Below are 18,391 nucleotides of genomic sequence, written 5' to 3'. Positions count from 1 at the left end.
AAGTCTATGGGTGCGTGAAAAAAATTGGATGCCATATGGAGACAGTATTGAATCTGATTATTACAGATACATTGCAGTTCTGTAACAGGAAACTGTATATGGTCCTGTAAATGATTAATAGCTGCTGCAATAAAGAAAGGGATTGTATATGGATGACAAGCGAGATAAAAATCCTCAAACTTATGGATGAAACTGAACAATTTTTTTTATACGCTCGTGTGAACCTGCCCTTAGGTAATCTGATGTTTCTGAGTTTAGCCGCAACAATACCTCCTGCTACAATACATTTTATTCCAGGTTTGATTTTTGTATCTGTCTGATCTTTGAATCAATTTTACAAAGTGTATATTTGTTGTTGGCTTGTTGTTTAAAAAAAAATAAGAAAAGCAACGACCAAGTTTTAAAGGAGCTTGTTATCCTTGGGATAGGTCATTCATTTCAGATCAGCGGAGTACAGACATTCACGGTCCCCATCGATCCGCTGAACGTGCGGAGAGGACCGCCACATTGTCTTTTCCGAAGCTGCAGAACTCTCGATCACGAATGATGCCTTATAGTCGTCAGGTGTTTTTTGTTGTTTGCTTTTTTTCAGTACTTCACACCTGATCTAATGATCAGACAGTACAAAAAAAATGGAATAAGGGTATGTGCACACGATGCAGAAATGAAGCAGAAAATTTCTGCATCATTTCTGCATCTCCCTGGCAGAAAAAACGCATGCAGATTGTACATGCGTTTTTCCTGCAGAATACATGCGGATCCACATGCAGATTCACATGCGTTTCCGCATGCAGATTGACAAGCGCTTTCCAGGCGATTTTAGCATCACCTGGAAAGTGCTTGATAACTAGGTCACACTATATAAATCCATGCAAACAGCATGGATTTATACAGTGTGAACCGAGAGAGTGTATATACTTACCTCCGATGGCCCGCGCTGTCCTGCTCAATCTGTTCTCCCTCGCCGGCAACTTTGAATTGAAAGACCTGCCGACGTCAGCGTCACGTGACCCGTCACATGACTCTGACGTCACCGCAGGTCCTACAACTCACTGCAAGTGCCGGGAACCAAGCGGGAGCGCTGCGCGGGCCGACAGATGGTAAGAATACATTTATTTTTTATTTTATTCTTCTTTTAGGCTGTGTTCACACGATGCGTATTTCATGCGTTTCCGCGGCGTTTTTGCAGTTGCGGAAACGCATGAAAAACGCATGGTAGGAAGCAATGTTCCCCAATGGAAATCCGCATGTGCTGTGCCCATGATGCGGATTTTTCCGCAGCGTTAACGCTGCGGTCAAAAATCCGCAGCATGTCAATTAATTTTGCGGAAACGCGGCGATTTCGCCGCCATTGACTTGCATTAGAACGCGCCAATTCCGCAAGACAGCATTTGTACTTGCGTAATTGGTGCGTTCTAATGTGCGGATGGTACCCGGGTGTGGAGGAGAGGAGAGTCTCATCCACACCCAGGTACCATTAAAAAAGCTGTAAAAGAAGAATAAAATAAAAAATAAATGTATTCTTACCATCTGTCGGCCCGCACAGCGCTCCCGCTTGGTTCCCGGCACTTGCAGTGAGTTGTAGGACCTGCGGTGACGTCAGAGTCATGTGACGGGTCACGTGACGCTGACGTCGGCAGGTCTTTCAATTCAAAGTTGCCGGCGAGGGAGAACAGATTGAGCAGGACAGCGCGGGCCATCGGAGGTAAGTATATACACTCTCTCGGTTCACACTGTATAAATCCATGCTGTTTGCATGGATTTATATAGTGTGACCTAGTTATCAAGCACTTTCCAGGTGATGCTAACATCGCCTGGAAAGCGCTTGTCAATCTGCATGCGGAAACGCATGTGAATCTGCATGTGGATCCGCATGTATTCTGCAGGAAAAACGCATGCACAATCTGCATGCGTTTTTTCTGCCAGGGAGATGCAGAAATGATGCAGAAATTTTCTGCTTCATTTCTGCATCGTGTGCACATACCCTTACAGCTTTTTTAATGGTACCTGGGTGTGGATGAGACTCTCCTCTCCTCTACACCCGGGTACCATCCGCACATTAGAACGCACCAATTACGCAAGTACAGATGCAGTCTTGCGGAATTGGCGCGTTCTAATGCAAGTCAATGGCGGCGAAATCGCCGCGTTTCCGCAAAATTAATTGACATGCTGCGGATTTTTGACCGCAGCGTTAACGCTGCGGAAAAATCCGCATCATGGGCACAGCACATGCGGATTTCCATTGGGGAACATTGCTTCCCTTCTACCATGCGTTTTTCATGCGTTTCCGCGGCGTTTACGCAACTGCAAAAACGCCGCGGAAACGCATGAAATACGCATCGTGTGAACTCAGCCTAAAAAGGTTTTTATCTGTCACACTAATACAAACAGGAAAATCTGTTAATAGCACTTCCTGCAGTTAGACAAAAGATTAAAAAAAAAAAATTTCTCCGACAGGTCAGTGTTCACACCAACTCCGAGTGGTTCAGAAAACCTACCAAAACCTGGCCCATGGTACTTCTATTGTCAACTATCGCCCCTAACACTATGTGTAAGGGGGGCACGTGCAGACCCCAGGGAATCAGCCGGTCACTTCAGCATCATATATATCCCCTCTACCACCTTGTATAAGGGGGGCACGTGCAGACCTCAGGGGCTCAGCCAGTGACTTCAGTATCATGTATATCCCCCCTAACACTTTGTATAAGAGGGGCATGTGCGGACCCCAGGGGCTCAGTGACTATCATGTATATCCCCTCTAGCACCTTGTACATGGGGGGGCATATGCAGACCCCGGGGCTAAGACAGTGACTTCAGTGTCATGTATATCCCCCCTAACACTTTGTAAAAGGACAGCACATGCAGGCCCCAGGGAATCAGCCGGTGACTTCAGTATCATGTACAGTGCCTACAAGTAGTATTCAACCTCCTGCAGATTTAGCTGGTTTGATAAGATGCAAATAAGTTAGAGCCTTCAAACTGCAAACGAGAGTAGGTTTTATGAACAGAAGCATAAATCTTACAAACCAAAAAGTTATGTTGCTCAGTTGAATTTTATTAAATTTTAAACATAAAAGTGTGGGTCAATTATTATACAACCCCTATGTTTAATATTTTGTGGAATAACCCTTGTTTGCAATTACAGCTAATAATCGTCTTTTCTAAGACCTGATCAGGCCGGCACAGGTCTGTGGAGTTATCTTGGCCCACTCCTCCATGCAGATCTTCTCCAAGTTATCTAGGTTCTTTGGGTGTCTCATGTGGACTTTATTCTTGAGCTCCTTCCACAAGTTTTCAATTGGGTTAAGGTCAGGAGACTGACTAGGCCACTCCAACACCTTGACTTTTTCCCTCTTGAACCAGGCCTTGGTTTTCTTGGCTGTGTGCTTTGGGTCGTTGTCTTGTTGGAAGATGAAATTACGACCCATCTTAAGATCCTTGATGGAGGAGCGGAGGTTCTTGGCCAAAATCTCCAGGTAGGCCGTGCTAGCCATCTTCCCATGGATGCGGACCAGATGGCCAGGCCCCTTGGCTGAGAAACAGCCCCACAGCATGATGCTGCCACCACCATGCTTGACTGTAGGGATGGTATTCTTGGGGTCGTATGCAGTGCCATCCAGTCTCCAAACGTCACGTGTGTGGTTGGCACCAAAGATCTCGATCTTGGTCTCATCAGACCATAGAACCTTGAACCAGTCTGTCTCAGAGTCCTCCAAGTGATCATGAGCAAACTGTAGACGAGCCTTGACATGACGCTTTGAAAGTAAAGGTACCATACAGGCTCGTCTGGAACGGAGACCATTGCGGTGGAGTACGTTACTTATGGTATTGACTGAAACCAATGTCCCCACTGCCATGAGATCTTCCCGGAGCTCCTTCCTTGTTGTCCTTGGGTTAGCCTTGACTCTTCGGACAAGCCTGGCCTCGGCACGGGAGGACACTTTCAAAGGCTGTCCAGGCCGTGGAAGGCTAACAGTAGTTCCATAAGCCTTCCACTTACGGATGATGCTCCCAACAGTGGAGACAGGTAGGCCCAACTCCTTGGAAAGGGTTTTGTACCCCTTGCCAGCCTTGTGACCCTCCACGATCTTGTCTCTGATGGCCTTGGAATGCTCCTTTGTCTTTCCCATGTTGACCATGTCTGAGTGCTGTTCACAAGTTTGGGGAGGGTCTTAAATAGTCAGAAAAGGCTGGCAAAAGAGATCTTTAATCCACACATGTGAAGCTCATTATTCTTGGTGCCTGAACTACTTCTTAATACTTTAGGGGGACCAAACAGAATTCTTGTGGTTTGAGGGGTTGAATAATAAATGACACTCTGAATTAACTTTTAACGTTTAAAAAAAAAAAAAAAAATTTGCTGCAGTGCATTTCCCACTTCCAGGCTGATCTACAGTACAAATGTCACAATGCCAAGTTAATTCCACATGTGTCAACCAGCTAAATCTGCAGGGGGTTGAATACTACTTGTAGGCACTGTATATCTCCCTCTAACACTTTGCATAAGGGGGGCATATGCAGACCTTTGGGGCTCAGGCAGTGACTTCAGTATCATGTATATCCCCCCTAACACTTTGTATAAGGGGGCATGTGTGGACCCCAGGGGCTCAGCCGGTGACTTCAGTATCATGTATATCCCCCCCCCTAACACTCTGTATAAAGGGGGCATATGCAGATCTCAGGGGCTCAGCCAGTGACTTCAGTGTCATGTATATCCCCCCTAACACTTTGTACACTGGGGGCATAAGCAGAACTCAGGGGCTCAGCCGGTGACTTCAGTATCATGTATACTTGGTTATTTACAAACCCCTCAATGAAATGTGGAGCTGCTCACAGCGACCAATCACAGTCCACGTCTCAATTTTCACAATTCTATTGAAAAATGAAAGCAAGCACCTGATTGGTTGCTATGGGCAACTCCAGCTTTGCTTTGCACTAGTTTTCTTCCGCACAGGCATACAGCCGCTGAGCCCCGCGCACTCCGACCGTGACGTCACCAGGTGATACAGGACAATGGCCGTCACCCTGCATTATTATCATCTCGCTCAGCTAGGAGTATAATTACCGGTCTTCGCTAGCGGTGATGACGCCGTCCTCTCGCGGGATGAGGCAGGCAGAGGTCACGTGCTCCCGGTGCCCGGGTATTTTGGTGAGGAGAACAGGGCCGCAGGGAGACCGGGAGTGGATTTCAGCCGCCATCTCGAGTCATGTGACCTGAGCAGGCCCGTAGCCGTAATACAAACCATAGCTGCGCACCATCCCTGGGATGCACCGTAATGACCTGTGTAGGAGCGCCTGCTGTAATTACTGGTGTATGGCCGGCTGTGATGCACGATATTTTGGGGTGGTTACAAAGCTTTGAGAGATTCTTATTGAATTTCATGAAAGACAAAAAAAACACAATACTGGGGTTTAGATTTTTCCTCATTATGGCGTTTACAGATTGGGTTAATTCATATTTTGACAGATTAGACGTTAACGGATGTGGAGATGCCACATGTTTATACTTTTTATTTTTAAAGGGGGAAAGGAAGGTGGTTCGAACTTTTATATTTTCTTTTTGATATTTTTAAAAACATAAAACATGTTTTGTTACTTTATTTGTTAGTCCCCTTAGGGCACTTGAACCTGTAAAATAGGAACAACCAGCTCCCCCTGCTATATGACTGAGATCCTTTTGCTAGGTTGTGACAGAATCACAGTTTTCTCTGCTGCAGATCTTGCAGGGCTCAGTTGTTGAGCTGTGTATAACCAGTCCATATCACAGCTTTGTGTACATTGTATAGTGACAGAGCTGCTAATCAGTGGTGGAGGTGTGATTGGACTAGGAGGCTGGAGGGCAGTTGTCTTGTAGTGAAAATCTCCTGCAGATAAAACACTGATTGTATTGAAACAGCAAAACACAGCCCAGTAAGTGACACCGCTGGAATCAGGGTCTCTGCTCCTACATTATGGTGCTCTCAGATTACATAGCAAAAACCTGCTGACAAATTCCCTTTAAAACAGCCGGGAGCAACAGATTGCATAAGTAAAATTATGGATGACATTATCCAGGGCTGGGACAAGGTATTTTGGAACCCTAGGCAGATGAAGCCAATGGCGACTCCCCCTCCCCCCGATGAACTCTCAGACCCAAAGTAAAGGAATAGGTCAGAGACTAAGGTAACAGGACCCTTAACGCGCCGCCCTCTGCCCCTCCGATGGGTCACGTAACAAGCTCTGACGACCACTTCCACTAGAATTATTACCTTTTCACCAAAAATAACAGTAAAAGTTAAAAAAAAAGTGATGTACTTTAGGGGTGAGGCTCAACAGGTAGTATATTTTCAATGTTAGATATAGAATCATTCATTGTTTTCGGACCATTTACACAATACAAGGAATAAATAGCGATAGTCATCCCTGACGTGCTATATTTTTAAATGTCAAACCCAAGGAGGGTCATGGAAACTAATGTAACTTAACTATAATGGAGACCGTTTGGTTTCAGTTAAGGTGTCCATCATTTGGCGGATACCCTAATGGAAACTAAACTGACCCCATTATAGATAAAGGGATACAAATGCGTATGATTGTTTTTAAGTCCGTCATGTGACAAATACAGTTTGTGACAAAACTGATGGTAGTTCTGGTGCTCTATTTATGTACTGATGATCTGGTGCCATATTCCTGTATTGATGGTGGTTCTAGTGAGGTATTCATGTAGTGATGGTGCTTCTTGTGTCACATTTCTGTACTGATAGTGGTTTTGGTGATGTTATTCATGTAGTGATGGTTGTTCTGGTGCTGTATCCATGTACTACTGATGGCTCTGGTGATGTATTCATGTAGTAATAATGGTTCTGATGCAGTATTCATCACCAAAACCATTATCAGTACATGTATGCGAAACCAAAATCATAATCAGTGCATAAGTAGAACACCAGAGCCATCATTAGTACATAAATACAGCACCAGAACCATAATCACTTAATAAATAGGTCACTAGAACCACCATCAGTGCATGAATACTGAACCAGAATCACCATTGGTACATGAATACATCAACAGAACCACCATCAGTACATTAATGCGTCACCAGAACCTCAATCAGTACATGAATACATCATGAGAACCATCATCAGTAAGTAAATACAGCACCAGTACCATCATCAGTACAAGTATACGTCACGAAAACCACCATCAGTACATGACTACATTACCATGCTTGGCTCTTGAAAGAAGGGGAGGAAAAAACAAAAAGTAAAAAAATGGAAAATAGCCATGGCATGAAGGGGTTAAGCAGTGAAGTTTTCAATATGTGGTAATTTGTGGGGGTTTCTGCTATCTGGCACCTCAGGGGCCCGGCTAATGGAGCCCATAATCTATTCAAACCAAATCTACGTTCTAGAAGCCAATAAGCGCTCCTTCCCGTTTGATCCCTGCCGTGTGGTCAAAAATTGCGTAACAATTGTCTTGTCCATCTCCTATAATCTCCCATGTGAAATACACTTAGAAGGGAAGTAACATTTTAGTGGAAAAACCCTAAATTTTTCATTTTCACGGCCTAAACTTAAAAAATTATCTGATGTAGTTTGTGGGATAAAATCCAATAGCACACCAATAGATGAATTCTTTATGGGGTTTAGTTTGTTAAATGGGGTCACTTGTGGGTGTTTCGGCTTTTTTGGCACCTCAGGGGCTCTGCAAATGCAACATGGTGTACAAAGTTGCATTCTAAAAATTAAATAGTGCTCTTTGCTTTCCAATCTTTGCCATGTGTCAAAACATTAGGTTTTTGACCACATATGGGGTATCACTCTGTTCGGGAGAAATTGTATAACAAATTATGGGGTCCATTTTATCTTATTACCCCTTGTAAAAATGATGCATTTGGTGCTAAAAAATATTTTAGTGGAAAGATGTAAAAAATTTACATCTAAATGTTATAAAGTTTTGTGAATCACCTGTGGGTTAAAAATGTTCAGCAAAACCCCTGAATTCCATGAGGGGTCTGGTTTATAAAATGGGGTCACTTGGGAGTGTCTGCTGTTTTGGCATGTCAGGGACTCTGCAAATGCGTCATGGTATCCACAATCTGTTCCACTAAAATTTACACTGCAAAAATCAAATAATGCTTTTTCCATTCAGAACTCTGCCATGAGCCCAAACAGCAGATTTTCACCACATATGGGGTATAATCGCGTTCAGGAGAAATTGCGTAATAAGTTTCGGGGTCCATTTTCTCCTATTATCCCTTGCAAAAATTACAAACTTGGAGCTACAACAACATTTTTCATTATCACACCCAAATGTTATAAAGTTCTGCGAAGCAGCTGTGGGTTCAAAATGCTCAATATTCCCCTAGATAAATTGCTCAAGGGTTCTAGTTTTTAAAATGGAGTCACTTGGGGGAGGTTTCTGCTGTTTTGATACCCCAGGGACTCTGCAAATGCAACATGGTGCCCACAATCTATTCTAGCTAAATTTACACTCCAAATACCCAATAGCGCTTCTTCCCTTCCGAGCCCGGCCGTGTTCCCAAACAGCAGTTTTTGACCAAGTATGGGATATTAGGGTCCATTTTCTCCTATTATCTCTTGTGAAAATGAACAATGTGAAGCTAAAGCATGATTTTAGTAGAAAAAATGTAATGTTTCATTTTTTTTTCAGCAATCTACAGTCATGGCCAAAAGTATTGAGAATGAGACAAATAGTAATTTTTCCAAAGTTTACTGCTTCATTTTTTGTAATGGCAATTTGCATATACTCCTGAATGTCAAAGAGTGATCAGCTTAACAGCAATTACTGTACTTGCAAAGTCAATATTTGCCCAGAAAATGAACTTCAACCCCCAAAACACATTTCAGCATCATTGCAGTCCTGCCTTAAAAGGAGCAGCTAACATCGTTTTAGTGATTGATCCATTAACACAGGTGTGGGTGTTGATGAGGACAGGGCTGGCGATCAATCAGTCATGATTAAGTAAGAATGACATCACTGGACACTTTAAAAGGAGGCTGGTTCTTGGTATCATTGTTTCTCTTCAGTTAACCATGGTTATCTCTAAAGAAACACGTGCAGCCATCATTGCACTGCACAAAAATGGCCTAACAGGGAAGAGTATCGCAGCTACAAAGATTGCACCTCAGTCAACAATCTATCGCATCATCAAGAACTTCAAGGAGAGAGCTTCCATTGTTGTCAAAAAGGCTCCAGGGCGCCCAAGAAAGACCAGCAAGCGCCAGGACCGTATCTTAAAACTGTTTCAGCTGCGGGATCGGACTACCAGCAGTGCCGAGCTTGCTCAGGAATGGCAGCAGGCTGGTGTGAGTGCTTCTGCACGCACTGTGAGGCGGAGACTCTTTGAGCAAGGGCTGGTTTCAAGGAGGGCAGCAAAGAAGCCACTTCTCTCCAGAAAAAACATCAGGGACCGACTGATATTCTGCAAAAGATACAGGGAGTGGACTGCTGAGGACTGGGGCAAAGTCATTTTCTCTGATGAATCCCCTTTTCGATTGTTTGGGACATCTGGAAAACAGCTTATTCGGAGAAGAAGAGGTGAGCGCTACCACCAGTCTTGTCTCATGCCAACTGTAAAGCATCCTGAAACCATTCATGTGTGGGGTTGCTTCTCAGCCAAGGGAATCGGCTCACTCACAGTCTTGCCTAAAAACACAGCCATGAATAAAGAATGGTACCAGAATGTCCTCCAAGAGCAACTTCTCCCAACTGTCCAAGAGCAGTTTGGCGCCCAACAATGCCTTTTCCAGCATGATGGAGCACCTTGCCATAAAGCAAAGGTGATAACAAAATGGCTCATGGAACAAAACATAGAGATTTTGGGTCCATGGCCTGGAAACTCCCCAGATCTTAATCCCATTGAGAACTTGTGGTCAATCATCAAGAGACGGGTGGACAAACAAAAACCAACAAATTCTGGCAAAATGCAAGCATTGATTATGCAAGAATGGACTGCTATCAGTCAGGATTTGGTCCAAAAGTTGATTGAGAGCATGCCAGGGAGAATTACAGAGGTCTTGAAGAAGAAGGGGCAACACTGCAAATATTGACTTGCTGCATTAACTCATTCTAACTGTCAATATAACCTATTGGTACTCATAATATGATTGCAATTATATTTCTGTATGTGAAATAAACATTAGACAAACACTAATAAAAACCAGAGGCCAGCAGATCATGTGAAAATATAATTTTGGTGTCATTCTCAAAGCTTTTGGCCATGACTGTAGAATAATTTGAGGGGTGCAGTTTTTAAAATTGTATCGCTTCTGTGGTTTTTCCGACATATAAGTCCCTTGAAAGCTGAATATGTTCATAAAAAATAGGATTTGTAAGTTTCCTTGAAGAAAATGAAAAATTGCTGCTAAATTTTAACCCTTGTAACATCCTAAACAAATAAAAGTAAGTTTGAAAAATTATCCTGACATAATATTTCCCATATGTCTAATTTATTTATTAATTATTTTGTGTGGCATGACTATCTGTTTTAAGGATAAAAGCATTCAAAGATTTAAAATTGCTAATTTTTCACCAAATTTCACATATTAAAAAAAGAAAAGAAAAACGTATCAATCTAAATTTACCGCTAACATAAAGTACAATATGTCACGAAAAAACATGCTCAGTATTACCGGGATATATAGATGCATTTCATAGTTATTACCACATAAAGTGATATTTGTCATATTTGAAAAATTGGGGCTTGGCTCTGTCACTAAGGGTTTAAGCAATACTAGGACAGATTATATGAAAAGTTTTAGAAGTGAGTCGGATTTGGAAGCCTTGCCCACCTTTTTGTATAACATTCATGTGTAGCAGACAAGTGGTACAGGGGCTTCATACACATGGCACTGGGTCTGAATGTCTGTATATTAATAAGGTCTAATCTATGATGAAATCTATCCAGCTAATGTTGTTGTTGAGATTACACCATGGACTTTACATGTACCACCCGTCAGGACAAATCATTTCAGTTGTAATATCCCTGGATGTGTCTGTATTATGTTTGCTTGTGGCGCTGTTCTTTTTTCTCAGACCCTTTTATGTAAAGGTTACGTTTTTCCATTATTGCGTCTTTTAAAAATGTAAAATGAAACAAGAATCATCTCAGTTATACCGCAGCCTCGTTGTATTGGCAGAGCGCCCGGCTGTTCCAGACAGTGCAAAAAGGCGGAGGCTCATTGAAATAACAGCGGCCCCCGCATGTGGTCTTAGCTACGGCCTCAGTATTGGGAGTTATTGTTTCTAGATTCACACATTGTTTGTGCCCATTTACCTGCAAAAAACAAAAACGTACGCTGCTAAAACATCTGTCAAAACGTGATATAGTTAGTATCGGCTTACAGGGCCGGCTCCAGGTTTTTCTGGGCCCCAGGACGAAAGAGTCTCAGTGGGCCCCTTTAACACATACCATGATTCATGATGCACAGATAACGCAGAGAAATATATATATAGTACAATGCCGAAGATTTCACTTACTACATTACATGAGTGATCTCTATTGCAAATTCTACAATAGCCCAGAAACCGGCGACTCACTCCACATAGAATACTGTCCCCCATAAAATGCTCCATACAGAATACTGGCCCCCATATAATGCTCCATACGGAATACTGGCCCCCATATAATGCTTCATACGGAATACTTGCCCCCATATAACGCTCCATACATAATACTGGCCCCCATATAACGCTCCATACAGAATACTGTCCCCCATAAAACGCTCCATACAGGATACTGGCCCCCATATAACGCTCCGTACAGGATACTGGCCCCCTTATAACGCTCCATACAGGATACTGGGCCCCATATAATGCTCCATGCAAGCTGTTCCCCCAACATAATGCCCTATGCAGGCTGTTACCCCCTTTTAATGGCCCTTGCAGGCTATTCCCCCCCTTATAATGCCCCATGCAGGATGTGTGATGCCTCATTTCTCGAAAGAGCCCTTTTTAGTTTTGAGTTTACCCTGGGTGATGGGGGACTCGGTGTCGGGTCCTGTGACGAAGAGATGGGATGTAGCCGCGGCCCGGACCCGACCCGTGCTCAGGGCCGTCACATGAAAAGGAAGATGTTATGGGCTCGTCCGGGTTGAGTGGCTTATTTTAATGACTACGCCACCTGTGGTGCCTGGTGAAGGGTCACCAGCGCCGCTGCAGTCCGCCGAGGCCCGATGTCATGGTGGCCAAAGTTCTCACTGCTCCCCACAGGCGGAGCAAGGCCTCGTGGCAGGCAGACAGGATGGAGGGGGTAGTAGTGCGGGAGTGCGGGCACCGCGTCGCATGGTATGGCGCATAAAGAACAGTCCGGAGGCCATAGGGGTGAACTTCCAAGGCTTTACTCACTTAGAGATGATAGCGGGAAGGCGACTCCCTGCTCCCCGCGGAGTCCTGCGGCTACCAGGGACGGGGATCCGACTACCTCCGAGAAAGTCCAGCATTCAGTCGTGTCCCTTCACCAGAGTGTTCCTGCACTACAGACTTCACCCTTTCCCGTCTGTGCGTGTGTAGATAGGCCGGGTCTCCCTCTGAGCTCCTCTCAGGACTAGGGCATGGGTGGCAATTCCTCTCCATCCGATGCCCGGTGGGATCCTCAGGGCCTAACTAGGCTTTCCCGTCCAGGACGTAGAGTACAAGGTCAGGTGTCGGGGGCCGGTACCCCTCTTGCAGCCGGAATCCCTCTGAATAGATCAGGTAGGCGAGGACAGGTGGCGTACTCCGCTCCGTCTACATCCTCCCCGGGATCCATTTGCTAGGGAGCCACACTCTAGAGCTCCCGGGCCTTCTTGATCCTGGTCCTTGGCCGGGTTGAGACATTCCTTGTCTACAACCTACCTCTCGTCCCAAGGCCAGGGTACGAGGGCTGTGTCCCTTGCCGGTGTAGGCCCACACAGGATCTGCGCTCCCGGAGGGAAGTCACATTACACACAGTATTATGACAGCACAGTACGACCAACTAATCAACTAGGAAGAATTAGCAGAAGGACCAAGAACCAAGATGGCTCACTATTAAATATGAAATTTAAGGTGTAACTAACTTGTAAGTCCGCCATCCACACCCACTAACTGGTTCCTACCACTTTGTGTTCCCCAGTCTCCCTTTAACCAGGGGAGCAGCACCTAGTGCATACCAGCTCCCTCTGGTGGAGAAGTGTGGTGTTGGATGCAAAAGGTTAGGTCACAACTACCATACTGGCCTTACCTCGGAGGAGGAACACCACACTCCATTAAAGAAGTGCAGCATCCCTGTGGCGGTCGAACCCTCAGGGGCGCCACATTCCCCCCTGGTAAAACACAGCACGTCCGCGGGCTGCAAAAGAAGTAACACACAGGAAATTTTCTTTTTATAATAACAAAACTATCTTCCCTTTATGGGAGGCACATTTCTTAAACGTTGCATAACAAGGTATATAGTATAAAAGTACAAAAGTATAAAATTATAAAAGTACTAGCATTTTCCAGAGACATTAGTGCAAAAAGACAGGTTAAGGTGCAAAGACACAGAGTCAGTTGAGGTAGAAATTATCCGCGGTTTTGTATAAAACCAATAAGGAGCACCTAAAAAGATGCAAACTATATACATGTAGAAAGAGTCTGTCTGCTGCCAGTCCGCAGGGACGCATGTCTCTATAAAAACCGGGTAAGAATCAAACCATAATAGCAAAAGTTAACACATAAAACGCAAAACTGCAGCTACAGCCGGGGGCTGCTTTAAACCTCGGGCTGTCTTCTTGGAAAGGGCTCATTCCTCCCGACAGAGGCTAGCCGGTCCCCTGAGGCTGAGCGCGGGGTGGCGTCGCTCCCGGACACTTTGTGTACGTCCAGGGCGTACCACCCACGCTCCCCCTGGTGGCGAGAGAAAGTCACCGTGTCGCCCAGGAAGAGGTTCCGACCGGGGTGTCCCTTCTTGAGGCGCGGCTCTACGTCCCGCCGGCTGACGAACACATCGTCCTGGAACTGGGGACACCGGATCAACCCCCACCCCGCCTCATGGTGAAAACGTACGACTTGGCCTTCGTACCGGGGACTGGGACAGGTGGCCTCCTCCTGACGCGCCTGAGATTTAGCAGCTTTGGTCCGGACCTCCAGGCACTCGCAGCGCTGCTCCCGCCGACGCTGCTCCCATGCAAGCTGGAATATCTGGTCGCTGCACCACTGGCTCCTCCTCCGCGCTTCAGCCCGGGTCTCCCGGGGGAAGCCCATTAAGTCACCCCCCTGGTTTTCCCAGGCCCACTCCTCAGCCTCGGGCCAGGTTACTGCTGGTGCGGGTAGCGGGGTTAGAACGGGTTGCTGCGAGTCCTCTGTAGATGCGGACCAGTCCGGGTTGGAGCCGGTAGTTTCCTCCGCAGCTTCAGGCACCTCCGAATCAGGGTTTGGGCGGCATCGCAGGTCCCCACCCACAGCTGCCAATTGCAGCTCTGGAGCCAACGCTTGCTCCCAGGTGACCGCGTGGGGAATTAGGTACTCCGACATGAGGTCCAGGATAGTCACGGTAGGCTCTGCAGCCGGGGCAGGGGTTGCACACTCACCCGCCGCTGGGCCGCTCTCGACCTCTGTCACCTAGTCGACTTGTCCTGGGGCCTCAACTCCTTGGCCACGGTCCCGGATACGCAGCAGCATCTCTTCCCGCCACGCAGCCGTCGCCGCCTCCTGGGCCTCTCTTTGCCTTTTTAGGAGTCACGGAGCTTCCTGCTGGAGAAATGCAATATCTCCCGGGGTCAACACGCTGCCGCCTTGCTCTCTGCCGGTTGAAGGGCCTTAACCGGGTTCAGTAGACGCGTGGTCTTGTTCCCCAAAGGCATCCATGTCTGCCTCTGTTGACTGCCAAGCTTCGACTGCAATGGCCGCACCTTGTTGCTTTTCTTCTTCCTTCTCTTTCGGGGCAGTTCCTGGGCGGAATGCTGACAGGCCCGCCTTCGTTCAGCCCATCCATTTTGACGGGCATTACCCCGCGGACAGTCTCTGATGGAAGGGGCAGTCCACATTTTTGGCGCCAAGCGGGAGCCCAGCCCACGATGGGAGGCATTCAAAGACAGTCTTTTTACAGCATTATGGCGTCTGTTCTTCTTGGGCGGGCGCCATTTTAAGTGTAAAACAACAGTTCAAGGTGTAAGGCACACAGTTCCCAATAGCAATGGGCACTTCTTCCTTTGCTGCGGGCACACGATCCTGCCGACTACGCCAGAATGTGACGCCTCATTTCTCGAAAGAGCCCTTTTAGTTTTGAGTTTACCCTGGGTGATGGGAGACTCGGTGTCGGGTCCTGTGACGAAGAGATGGGATGTAGCCGTGGCCCGGACCCGACCCGTGCTCAGGGCCGTCACATGAAAAGGAAGATGTTATGGGCTCGTCCGGGTTGAGTGGCTTATTTTAACGACTACGCCACCTGTGTTGCTTGGTGAAGGGTCACCAGCGCCGCTGCAGTCCGCCGAGGCCCGATGTCATGGCGGCCAAAGTTCTCACTGCTCCCCACAGGCGGAGCAAGTCCTCGTGGCAGGCAGACAGGATGGAGGGGGTAGTAGTGCGGGAGTGCGGGCACCGCGTTGCATGGTATGGCGCATAAAGAACAGTCCGGAGGCCATAGGGGTGAACTTCCAAGGCTTTACTCACTTAGAGATGATAGCGGGAAAGCGACTCCCTGCTCCCCGCGGAGTCCTGCGGCTACCAGGGACGGGTATCCGACTACCTCCGAGAAAGTCCAGCATTCAGTCGTGTCCCTTCACCAGAATGTTCCTGCACTACAGACTTCACCCTTTCCCGTCTGTGCGTGTGTAGATAGGCCGAGTCTCCCTCTGAGCTCCTCTCAGGACTAGGGCATGGGTGGCAATTCCTCTCCATCCGATGCCTGGTGGGATCCTCAGGGCCTAACCGGGCTTTCCCGTCCAGGACGTAGAGTACAAGGTCGGGTGTTGGGGGCCGGTACCCCTCTTGCAGCCGGAATCCCTCTGAATAGATCAGGTAGGCGAGGACAGGTGGCGTACTCCGCTCTGTCTGCATCCTCCCCGGGATCCATTTGCTAGGGAGCCACACTCTAGAGCTCCCGGGCCTTCTTGATCCTGGTCCTTGGCCGGGTTGAGACATTCCTTATCTACAACCTACCTCTCGTCCCAAGGTCAGGGTATGAGGGCTGTGTCCCTTGCCGGTGCAGGCCCACACAGGATCTGCGCTCCCGGAGGGAAGTCACATTACACACAGTATTATGACAGCACAGTACGACCAACTAATCAACTAGGAAGAATTAGCAGAAGGACCAAGAACCAAGATGGCTCACTATTAAATATGAAATTTAAGGTGTAACTAACTTGTAAGTCCGCCATCCACACCCACTAACTGGTTCCTACCACTTTGTGTTCCCCAGTCTCCCTTTAACCAGGGGAGCAGCACCTAGTGCATACCAGCTCCCTCTGGTGGAGAAGTGTGGTGTTGGATGCAAAAGGTTAGGTCACAACTACCATACTGGCCTTACCTCGGAGGAGGAACACCACACTCCATTAAAGAAGTGCAGCATCCCTGTGGCGGTCGAACCCTCAGGGGCGCCACAGATGTCACCCCCCCATATAATGCCCCATGCAGGATGTCACCCCCCAAATAATGCCCCATGCAGGATGTCACCCCCCATATAATGCCCCATGCAGGATGTCACTCCCCCCCATATAATGCCGCGTGCAGGATGTCACCCCCCCATATAATGCCCCATGCAGGATGTCACCCCCCATATAATGCCCCATGCAGGATGTCACCCCCCATAAAATGCCCCATGCAGGATGTCTACCCCCCCATATAATGCCCCATGCAGGATGTCACCCCCCCATATAATGCCCCATGCAGGATGTCACCCCCCCATATAATGCCCCATGCAGGATGCACCCCCCCCCATATAATGCCCCATGCAGGATGTCACTCCCCCATATAATGCCCTATGCAGGATGTCACCCCCCCCATATAATGCCCCATGCAGGATGTCACCCCCCCATATAATGCCCCATGCAGGATGTCACCCCCCCATATAATGCCCCATGCAGGATGTCACCCCCCATATAATGCCCCATGCAGGATGTCACCCCCCATATAATGCCCCATGCCTCCATACATTGAAAAAATAAAATCAAATACTCACCTCACTTTTCCTCACCTGCTGCCACTGCTCAGGTCCGGACTCCAGCGTCGCCGGCGTCTTCCTGCTCAGCGCTGCCTGTGACGGCTCAGGGGAGGGCACGGTGGAAAGACGTCACCGCACCCTCTGACCTGAGACGTCACAGGGAGCGCACAGCAAGAAGACAGCGGATCTGCGGAGGCACAGGGAGAGGTAAGTATCCGGCTGCCGGGGCCCTGAGCAAGCGGGGGAGGAGGGCGGGCGCTGACACCGCTGTCCTCCGCCCATAGCCTGGCAGGGTGCCCGACCTGCTCAGGGCCCCGACAGATGCGCGGGTGCGCCGGGTGCTGACGCTTAATTGCTGTCGGCTTAATTGACTTGTTTTTTTTCTTTTAAACGGGAGCGTGAACATTATTTTCTTTTTTTTTCTTTTTATGGATACATATATTTTACACACATATGTCCGTATATTTGTGTTTTTTAAAACAGATAAATTTTTATTCGTTTAAAGATAGAATAATAAAATACATCTTCAGTACAATAATTTCCCATTTTATTATTAACAAAAGACCCCCTCACCCACCCCCCCTCCCCTTTTACGGACGACTACAAACCTTTATCGTTATATAACATATGTTCCAACGTCTTATAATCATTACAATGTATTTTATAATGTAATGTAGTCATCGGATTCTTTCCTCCAAAAGCAATAACATTAACACACCTTCCATGGTGCCCATAGGTTGTCACTGAGTTTGGCGTTTTTCCTTTTTAAATAAATTTTCTCCTCCATCCGTACCACATAATCCACCTGTCTTATGTACTCCTGTCTAGAGGGAGGCTCCGGTCGCACCCAATACCTAGCTATTACCTTCCTAGCTGCATATAAAAGTCTGGCAATTGCCAATTTTTGCGACATCATTCCCCACAAATTCTTCCACATATCCCAGCAAGAAAACCACTGGATCTCTAGGAATTATACAATGATACCGTCCTTCAAATAGGGCAGCTACTTCAGACCAATAGTTTGCAAGCTTTGGGCAACTCCACATAACATGTATTATACCCGCAGTTTCTGACCCACATCTCGGGCACTCCAAGTTCTCCCGTACCCCTATCCTGAACAAAAAATCGGGTGATCTATATGCTCTATGTACAAGAAGTAGTTGGGACATTCTGGCAGGTTCATTTAGAGACAATTTAGGAATATATTCCAAAATGGATTCCCACCTGTCATCTTCAATGGTACCAACATCTGCTTCCCACCTCTCCCTCGCCAAAACAGGATAGTTCAAT

The 18,391-nt window shown here is 47.0% G+C and overlaps 1 protein-coding gene across 1 annotated transcript in view; it reads right to left on the bottom strand.

Moving 5' to 3' along the window:
* WDFY1 (WD repeat and FYVE domain containing 1) overlaps nt 1-5,259 on the bottom strand; it is a 31,597-nt gene extending 26,338 nt beyond the window's left edge. Inside the window, exon 1 of the mRNA XM_073674595.1 lies at nt 5,066-5,259. Within this exon, the coding sequence (XP_073530696.1) occupies nt 5,066-5,199 (134 nt within the window). The 5' untranslated portion in view covers nt 5,200-5,259. The remainder of the gene's footprint in view (nt 1-5,065) is intronic.
* Nucleotides 5,260-18,391: the final 13,132 nt, after the last annotated feature.

Source organism: Phyllobates terribilis, unplaced genomic scaffold (genome assembly GCF_046119375.1).
Source record: "Phyllobates terribilis strain yellow unplaced genomic scaffold, ASM4611937v1 Scaffold_3__8_contigs__length_932513732, whole genome shotgun sequence".
Taxonomy (NCBI): Eukaryota; Metazoa; Chordata; class Amphibia; order Anura; family Dendrobatidae; genus Phyllobates; species Phyllobates terribilis.
This window is presented reverse-complemented; position numbering and strand designations above follow the sequence as displayed.